Below are 9,422 nucleotides of genomic sequence, written 5' to 3' on the forward strand. Positions count from 1 at the left end.
TTTATTAACCTTCCACAAACTGGGGCAGACTCATGGCTGAGACAGTCCAGTCAACGGATGTTGCCCCAAGGGTTGTATATTTTGCTTGTATGATAATAATAATCCTTGCGTTTGATATAGTGCCTTTTATTATGTTTTTGAGATGTTTCAGAGTGCTACAAGGAATACGCCGTAAAGTGAATAGACAATGTTTTGTGGGTGAAATGCAACATCTAATTGTGCACAGCAGTGTCCCACACACACAGTTGTGGATTGAGTGACCAATTTTTTTTAAGGACTTATTCGCCCCCAGAAAAGTGATCTGCCAATCGATTAACAACTAGAGTCCTGTAGCTCAGTGGTTAGAGCACTCGCTTTGCAAGTGAGAGACCTGAGTTCAATTCCAGGCAGAGGGCGAAACCTTGGGCAAGTTTCCTTACTCCACACAGAGCCTAATAATAATCCCTCCAAAACCAAAAACAATAATAAAAATTGATCATTTTCAATCTACGACTGTTTGTGAGACATTGCTGTGCGCGATTGGCTGCCGCGTTCGCCCACAAATATACAGTCAATTCACTTTACAGTGTGTTCTGTGAAGCGCTTTGGAACGTCCTCCCGACGTGAAAAGCGCCATATCAAATGCAAGGATTATTATTATTATAACTGGGTTCCTACTTACTGCTTAGTAAACAGAGGACTGTAGAGTAAGGAAACTTGCCCAATATTTTGCCCTGCTGGGAATCAAACCCAGGCCTTTTGCTTGTGTTCTAACCACTGAGCTACAGGACACCAATATATAATGTATAAATACAATTTTGTTGTTGTTGTCTACACCCAACAACATGTGAAGAAGGGTGTGAGAGATTTTTTTATTGCTACTTTTAGCCTGGATCTCACTGAATGTAAAAACACTGCAGTGTTACTGTGTTGCCAGTACCCTTTTTGTGTGTATGTGTGTGTTCAGGGGGTGAGGAGTTTGTGGAGCTGGTTAGCCTTGGAACTGAATCAGCCTGAACTCTTTTTTTTGTCTTTTAAGTTCATGTTAAAACTTCAAACTTTGGTGAAAGAGAGGGATTGCAAAGTGTTACACTGTATGGTTGTAGATGCTTGTTAAATAGATTTGTTAAATATACATGTATACATCCAAGTAAAGTACATTTATCTCTATTTGTTTGTGTGTATGTAAGCTGTTTCTGCTAAAGTTGGCGCATGTGGCTAAAACGTGGCCACGTCGGTTACTATTCAGTGGTTTCTATTGAACAACAGTGCTTTAAGGACTGAATGAATGATGCCATTGCCATTACATAACATTATATTGTTGTTCCCATTGGTAGTGATGATATTTGCACCTTATGTAGTGAGACATCACTGGTTTGAATTCTGAATTTGCTAGTCTCAGCTGGGGCTGCACAGGGAGACAAATTCACTGCAAAGTTCACGGGGTTCGGAAGGGTAAATTCAGCTAAGGTTCGTCTCCTTGTCTGTCCATAGCACCCTGTGCTGGTTGTGTGTGGCAATGAGTGAGGAGAGGTCAGGCTTTGGTGTGAAGGCTGCTAGAGTTCATTGACCTGCTGACACAGTTGTAATGTTCACTATAATGTCGGAGTGTGGGGAAAGGCAGGTAAAGTCCTGTAGGCAGGTAAAGACTCCTTGTGGAGTCCTGTAGCTCAGTGGTTAGAGCACTCGCTTTGCAAGCGAGAGACCTGAGTTCAATTCCAGGCAGAGGGCGAAACCTTGGGCAAGTTTCCTTACTCCACACAGAGCCTAATAATAATCCCTCAAAAAAAACAAAAACAATAATTAAATTGGTCATTTTCAATCTACGACTGTTTGTGGGACATTGCTGTGCGCAATTGGCTGCTGCGTTCGCCCACAAATATACAGTCAATTCACTTTACAGTGTGTTCTGTGAAGCGCTTTGGGACGTCCTCCCGACGTGAAAAGCGCTATATCAAATGGAAGGATTATTATTATTATTATTAAATGGGACTGAATGGATAGATCTCTCAAAAAACAGTACAGACAAGATGGGCCCAACATTCTTCTATGTTGTGAATTTTCTATGGTTCGATATGCTAACAAGGAGAAAAATAATTGGACCCAGGAAATTTATATTTAAAAAAATTGCGTCTCCTTGCTCCCCACATTTTGTTCCTTTGATTATCCAGCCACTCATTATATGAAAATTTGCTCTTCTGGGAGTTTCTCTCTCCCAGTGTCCCGGCCAGCAATACCCTGAATAAAATTGATCACTCACTCGATGGCTGTTTGTGGGACATTACTATGAAAACTGGCTGCTGTGTTTCACATACAAAATACAGTCTCTTACAGTCTCCTTCCAGTATATCCAGTGACGCACGTTGAGACATCTCAATAACGAGAAATGCTATATTGGCTGTGAGGATTATTATTCTAACTTGAAGCATTATAGCAGCGTGTTTAAAGACAATTGGTGCTCTGTTTCTCTTAATGGGATATCAGGCAAGTAACTGTGAAGTTGTTTGCGTGCAGCTGTAACCTGTTCATTGCTTTCACAGGTTATCAAATGTAAGGCTGCGGTAGCATGGGAGGCAGGCAAACCGCTGTCTATTGAAGAGGTGGAGGTTGCTCCCCCAAAGGCTCATGAAGTTCGCATTAAGGTACGAAACCAAATGGAAAGTTTCATTTGCAAAGATTTGAGAAATGAGATTCTCCTTTTTCTTTTAAAGATCGTGTCCTTAATTTTTAAGGTAGAAAAAGGAATATTGTTAAATTTGCCTGTTGTTGCCTGACAGATTGTCGCCACTGGTGTTTGTCACACCGATTCTTACACCCTGAGTGGCTCTGATTCCGAAGGATTGTTCCCGGTGATTCTTGGACATGAAGGAAGTGGGATAGTGGAGAGTGTTGGAGAGGGAGTGACTTGTGTCAGAGCAGGTAAGGGAAGGTTGTATGTTTTTTTTCTGAGTGTATGTGCTGTTGGAACATGAATAATAATAATAATCCTTGCATTTGATATAGCGCTTTTCACGTCAGGAGGACGTCCCAAAGCGCTTCACAGAACACACTAAAGTGAATTGACTGTATATTTGTGGGCGAACGCGGCAGCCAATTGCGCACAGCAATGTCCCACAAACAGTCGTAGATTGAAAATGACCAATTTATTATTGTTTTTGGTTTTTTGGAGGGATTATTATTAGGCTCTGTGTGGAGTAAGGAAACTTGCCCAAGGTTTCGCCCTGCCTGGAATTGAACTCAGGTCTCTCACTTGCAAAGCGAGTGCTCTAACCACTGAGCTACAGGACTCCACATGTATAAGGTGCTGTGACCAGATTGGTTGGTTTTCTTAATATATGAAAAGTTATGAAATCATGTAAAGTACTTTCAATTCCTAGACTAAGATATTGTTGCAAAATTCCTCTGGTGGCTTAGTGGGTGAGTGACTTCTGGTTGTATATTGAGTCATATAGACCAAAGGGTTCCAGGTCTGAATTGACAAGGATAAGCTGGGTAGCAATTCAGGCATTAAGATCGGCCTCAGTGCACTGCATTAGGGAGGGAAAACCTCAATCAGGATTTCTACTACTGATCACTGTCTGGACACCCTGCTAAAAGGTGGGCTGCACGGCTTCCTGCGCTGAACATGTCAGTGTTTCTACATTTGACCACATAACACAGTCTCTGCACTTCGGGACATCCTCCTGACATGAAAAACACTAGACTATACATAAGAATTAAGTGTATCTGCATGTGAGATTGTTTGGCAAGGTCTTTAATTACTTGACGTTGGCAGTGGATATAAAAAGTAGAATTAAATTCTGTGTTCCTCTGGAGGTTATCCCTTACTCTTTGTTTCTCCCAGTTTTTATATTTATTGAATCCTGGAGACACCTGCCACTATCTGGATTTTTTTTTTAACAGGGGATCGAGTGATTCCACTTTACATCCCACAGTGTGGAGAATGCAAGTTTTGCCTGAATCCCAAGACAAACCTCTGCCAGAAGATCAGGTACATCTGTTTGCTTGTAGAACAAAATATCTGGACACCGCCTCAGTGAGTTGGCTATGTTGGGGAGGGAGGAGATAAGGAGTAGGTTGGAGGAGATAAGTAGGAAGTGGCTGAAGGTGAGGTCAAAGAAAAGACGGGTCTTTAGATGGATTTTGAAAGGAGGGAGGGAGAGAAATGGAGGGATTTAAGGAGAAAGTTCCTGCGGGCAGGGGCAGTGATTGAATGCAGCTGTTGGGGGTGGGGGAGAGGCTCATAATGTAGACTGGAGTTGGCAGAGCAAATAGGATGCCAAGGGATTTGGGGCACAGATGATCACAGAGGAAGGCCAGAACAAGAGCATGGAGGGATTTGAATTTACGAAGTCAATTTACTGGGATAGAGTGTCAGTGGAGCCGGGTAATGGGCTCACAGAGCCTGGCGGAGGAGCAAATAAATGGTTAGAGCGCTTGATTCGCAAGTGAGAGGACCTGGGTTCGATTCCTGGGCAGGGCAAAACCTTAGACAAGTTTTCTTACTCCATACGCCTCTGTTTACCTAGCGGTAAGTAGCAGTTAGTCGATTGGCAGATCGATTTCTGGGGGCATTAATCCCTTCAAAAAAAAATTAATTATTTGGTCGCTCAATCCACAGCTGTTTGTGGGACACTGCTGTGTGCAATTGGCTGTTGTGTTTCACCCAAAAATATACAGTCAATTCACTTTACAGTATATCCTGTGAAGTGCTTTGAGATGTCTGAATGGAATGTTTAGGAGCTATATAAAATACAAGGATTATTATTATAAATATGGTGTGTGAAATTTTGGATGATCTGGAGCTGGGGAGGCTGCAGCTTTGGGAGGCCACTGAGCAGGCAATGGGAAAGCTGCAACTGTCAAAGACCTAGGAGAGGGTTTTGGCTATATTAGGTGGAAAGCCATGGCAGAGGTCAGCGTGTGTGTTTGTTTTTCTGGTGTGTGTATATGTGGATATGGAGGAAAATTGATTTGTTCAAAGTTCAGGTGAAACACTCATCTAAACACTGGGGTTCTTGAGGGAGAGTGAGGGCAGTGCTTCGGGGACAGGCAACATGAGTGTATCACCTCTCTCTCTCTGATGTTTATTCAATTGCCGATTGCTGCAGTACCTTGAGTACAAATCTCTGGTTTTGTCTGGTTCTAACCAGTCTGCTGGTTGTTTGCTAAAGCTGCTTCTTTTAATCTTCTAAACTTTGGCCGGTTCTCGATTTACATTTCCTTATTTATTATGGATGGGTAATTGTGGGTAAAATGGTTTTGTAACTTGTCTAGAACATTTAAATCCTTGAATTTTTTTTAAAAAAATTAAAAATGTTTTTTTAGGACTTTGCTTTTGATACTGGCAATGCCATTATATCTGCTTACAGTAATGTTTCTGCAGTTCTAATATAAACTTCTGTACACTTTTGTTCTACTTAGCTGGGTGACTGGAAACCCTTTACCATGCTTAAGAGTAACGGAAACTTGCATTGATATAGCACACTTCCCAAAGCCACCCTTCCCAAATGGGGTAGTGTCTTGGAGTTTATCTAGTGTCCTGTAGAAGCTTGTCTTGACTTTGGCATACTTGTGTGCATGTTGTTGTGATCTGTTCTTTGGTGAGTGTAAGGCTGGTGTGATGGTCACTGTTTGTTTCTTGCCAGGGTTACCCAGGGCCAGGGCTTGATGCCCGACAAGACAAGCAGATTTACCTGCAAAGGGAAGCAGATTTTCCACTATATGGGGACCAGCACCTTCTCCCAGTACACAGTTGTTGCTGACATCTCTGTCGCTAAGGTTGATGCTGCTGCTCCACTGGATAAGGTCTGCTTGCTGGGTTGTGGTATTTCTACTGGCTATGGTGCAGCCCTCAATACTGCCAAGGTATGAACTTCTATTTCTTTCCTTTCCTCATCGTGTCCTTGTATTTTATAAAAACATGACAGCTGCATTTTGACTTAGGTGATACTGGAGTCTAAAGGTTAATGAGTTAATCTTTGATTCCAGTTGGTTCAAAGTACCCTCCTGGGAGGAGGTAAACCTTGGAACTGAGCTGCTCCCAGGTAATGTGTTCAGCAAGAGAATGAGTTAATCCTCAGTGTAGTAGTAGTCTGCTTCCTGAGCCAGATGGACCCACTCTACTCCAGGGCACTGATAATGACAGACTAACCAGCTTGACTCATCGGCAGGATTTGGAGGGAATACTTTAGTCACTAGGATTCTTCCCACTCAGGTCTTGTTACCCAACAACCCAAACCTCCAACGGGTAGAGTGGTCCTTGCCGGACAAGCAGTAGGAAGTTTGCCAAACAGTATGCTCAATGTCAAGTTAAGTGGTTTTAAATTGTTAAACTTCAGAAGTACCCAACACACTCAAGGTTTGGCTCTTGCCAAACTGTACCTAATGCTGTCTAGAATTGGGTGAAGCAGACGTGTCCCTCCGTGGGAGAGGGTGTGTTCCATTCTAGAGACTGGGGAATTCTATGTATAGGTGCGTAAGTGTGTTGAGCTTTCTTATTTAGATGCTTTTAAGCACGGTGATAGGCTTCTACGTGTGTGATACCTTGCTAAACCCCCTCCCCCACAAAACAAAATCACGTGATGGTGGTGAAGTGATTTTGTAAACTATTTTTGCTGTTTTTTGTAACTATTTAATCTGTCTCAATCATTTCTCCACTAGGTTGAGTCAGGCTCTACCTGTGCTGTGTTTGGTCTGGGTGGAGTGGGTCTTGCGACTCTTATGGGATGCAAAGCAGCTGGTGCTTCTCGTATCATTGGGATTGACGTTAATAAAGACAAATTTAAGATTGCCAAGGAATTTGGTGCAACTGAATGCATCAACCCCAAAGATCATGAGAAACCAATTCAAGAGGTGTTGGTTGAGTTGACAGACGGCGGAGTGGACTACTCTTTTGAGTGCATCGGTAATGTGAATGTGATGGTGAGTGCTTGAGATACTGTTCTTCTGTACCTCCTAACCATTTCTTTAGCTCCAACTTCAGGAAAGCTTTGAGTATTTTTATTCCTTCACCAATCGTTGTGGCTTCTCTGATGTAGACTGCTGTGCAGTGAACATGTATACACTAGCTGTTGGGTTGAGACATGCCAGAAGGACAATAACAACTTGCATTTATATAGCACTCTTTGTGTAAGACAATGTCTGGGAGCACTTCACAAAGACCAGGCAAGGGAGAAAGGGAGGTTTTTAGATTGGATTTAAAGTCAAGACGCAGAGGGTTGAGAGAAGTAATTTCAGAATTTAGTAGCTAAAGGCTTGGCCACCAGTGGTGACATGAGGGATGCACAGCAGAGGATGAGCAGAAGAGTGAGAAGATTAGAGATGGGGAAGGCTATTAACCAGTAGAGAGAGGAGCCTTTATCCCATCAGAGTAGGTTGATTTTTTTAATCCCAGTTTTAAGGGGTCAAAGGATGCCTCATTCTCTAAAGTATCAAAGAGGTCCTGATGTGTCTGCTTGCTCACCTTTTGGATTTTCTGGCAATTTGATTCATGTTTGTACAAATGAGGGATTTTTTTGGTCTAGTAACTCAGAGCCGGATGCAACTGCATGTTTGAGCTAGTGCTCAATGAGAATGCAATGCTTTGCTGTCTCGTTTGATAGAATACTGTATAATGTGCTCGGTTATTTTTATTTTCTTGGTGAATGTTTGTCTAATTTGATCACTTAACTTTATTTAAACTCATTAAACTCATTCTTTCCCTCCCCTCTTTCGCCTTCCCTCAACAACCTGGTAGCGAGCTGCATTGGAAGCCTGTCATAAAGGCTGGGAACCAGTGTGATCATAGGGGTTGCACCTTCAGGACATGAGATCGCAACTCGACCCTTCCAGCTGGTGACTGGCCGCACGTGGAAAGGCACAGCGTTTGGAGGTAAAATCTTCAACTGTGTGCAAGACACATAATGGTGAATGAGAGCAGGCAGTAAGGTCTAGAATACTGACATGCAGTACTTTGCACTTTATATACTATATTTACAGGTTTGTTCAGATACTACTTTGGATTCTGCGTGTCACCACTAACATCTGTTCAGTCGCTATTTCACTTTGCAGATTACTGAGCATTAGTAACATCCACTAAACTGAGCCTGGCTGGTAATACATTTTTCATATTTATAAAAAAAATTGCTGTTCTCCATCTAGCTTTCTTTACTGTCTCATGCGATCACAGTCTCTCTTTCCTCTCCTCAATGTTTCCTTCAATAAGTTGCATTGCAGGATTCCCATAATTGTGAGTAGTCTATCCTGTCCACTCACAGTATCTGCACTCCTAGAGTATATGTACCTATATAAACATTTGAGACTTGCTGGATTCAGAGAAACTTTGTCCAGTGCACGTATGTATTTTTTAAACGCTCAATTTTACCACATTTTCTTTCTTTTCATTTGAATACTCTTCTTACCCTCAACTGAAATGTGGGAAGATTAATGCAGTTAAAAGCCTGCCTTGGGTTCATCTAGCTATCAATTGGGTACATATAAATATCAGAAGCTCTGCAGTACAACAGTGACTGGATCTGCAGAGAAAATGTTCAGGGAGGAGAGGAAGAAAGAAAGATGCACTTTGACGCCTTGTGAAGATGGTCACTGACTGAGTTGGACTGATGGTGTTTCTCTATTTGCTATGCAGGGTGGAAAAGCGTGGAAAGTGTGCCCAAGCTTGTGCAGGAATACATGGCTAAGAAAATAAAGGTGGATGAGTTTGTAACTCACAAACTCCCATTTGACAAGATCAATGAAAGTTTTGAGCTCATGCATGCTGGAAAGGGGTATTTTTTTTTTGTTCTCTCTTGGCTTGTGATATAATTTGTTGGAATTATTTGGAACAGAATTTTATAAGTGGAGTAATTTTTGGATGACATTTGTCTCAGTGTTGAGACATTTTTAATATATCTCTATAGAAGTCTACAATAATAGTACAGAAGCATTAAACATCATCATTGAGATTCATTGTTTATCTTTGCCAAAGGTGGTGGTTAATTTATTTTCTTGTTCTACTTTTCTCAGCATCCGGACTGTCCTCTCGTTTTGAGGCTGGTGTCCCAAGAGCTTGCAATACCATGGCCTTACCTGTCGAATGGAATCCTTTACTACAAAATCAGTCAACTATGCTCATTAATGGCTTAATTACTTCATGCAGTGTACATACTTGAACAGTAATTAGTGTTTACTTCTGTTGCTGTATTCCTGTAATACCTGTTATGTACAAGTCTCAAATTAAAATAAAGGCATTTTCTTATTTGGTTTATGGTAAATCGTCTAACAGAAGAGATGAATTGACTCCAAAGCCAGGGCAAGTGACCTTGTCCTTATTTACATCTGCTTTGAAGATTGGAGACAGAAGTTATAGGTTCAAGTACAATGGGCCAAAAGTTCAACAGAAATTGTCAATATCCTAATAATTGTTCAGAAGAGCTATTAAGAGTGAAATGTGTACTACCCTC

At 41.7% G+C, this 9,422-nt stretch overlaps 1 protein-coding gene across 1 annotated transcript in view; it reads left to right on the top strand.

Moving 5' to 3' along the window:
* The window catches only part of LOC121851506 (alcohol dehydrogenase class-3-like), a 10,204-nt gene extending 987 nt beyond the window's left edge, over positions 1-9,217 (top strand). Inside the window, 9 exon segments of the mRNA XM_042345368.1 lie at positions 2,520-2,621; positions 2,757-2,898; positions 3,883-3,970; positions 5,628-5,847; positions 6,643-6,903; positions 7,718-7,745; positions 7,748-7,852; positions 8,609-8,747; positions 8,986-9,217. Coding sequence (XP_042201302.1) covers positions 2,520-2,621; positions 2,757-2,898; positions 3,883-3,970; positions 5,628-5,847; positions 6,643-6,903; positions 7,718-7,745; positions 7,748-7,852; positions 8,609-8,747; positions 8,986-9,010 — 1,110 coding nt within the window. The 3' untranslated portion in view covers positions 9,011-9,217.
* Positions 9,218-9,422: the final 205 nt, after the last annotated feature.

This window comes from Callorhinchus milii, unplaced genomic scaffold (genome assembly GCF_018977255.1).
Source record: "Callorhinchus milii isolate IMCB2004 unplaced genomic scaffold, IMCB_Cmil_1.0 Scaffold43, whole genome shotgun sequence".
NCBI lineage: Eukaryota > Metazoa > Chordata > Chondrichthyes > Chimaeriformes > Callorhinchidae > Callorhinchus > Callorhinchus milii.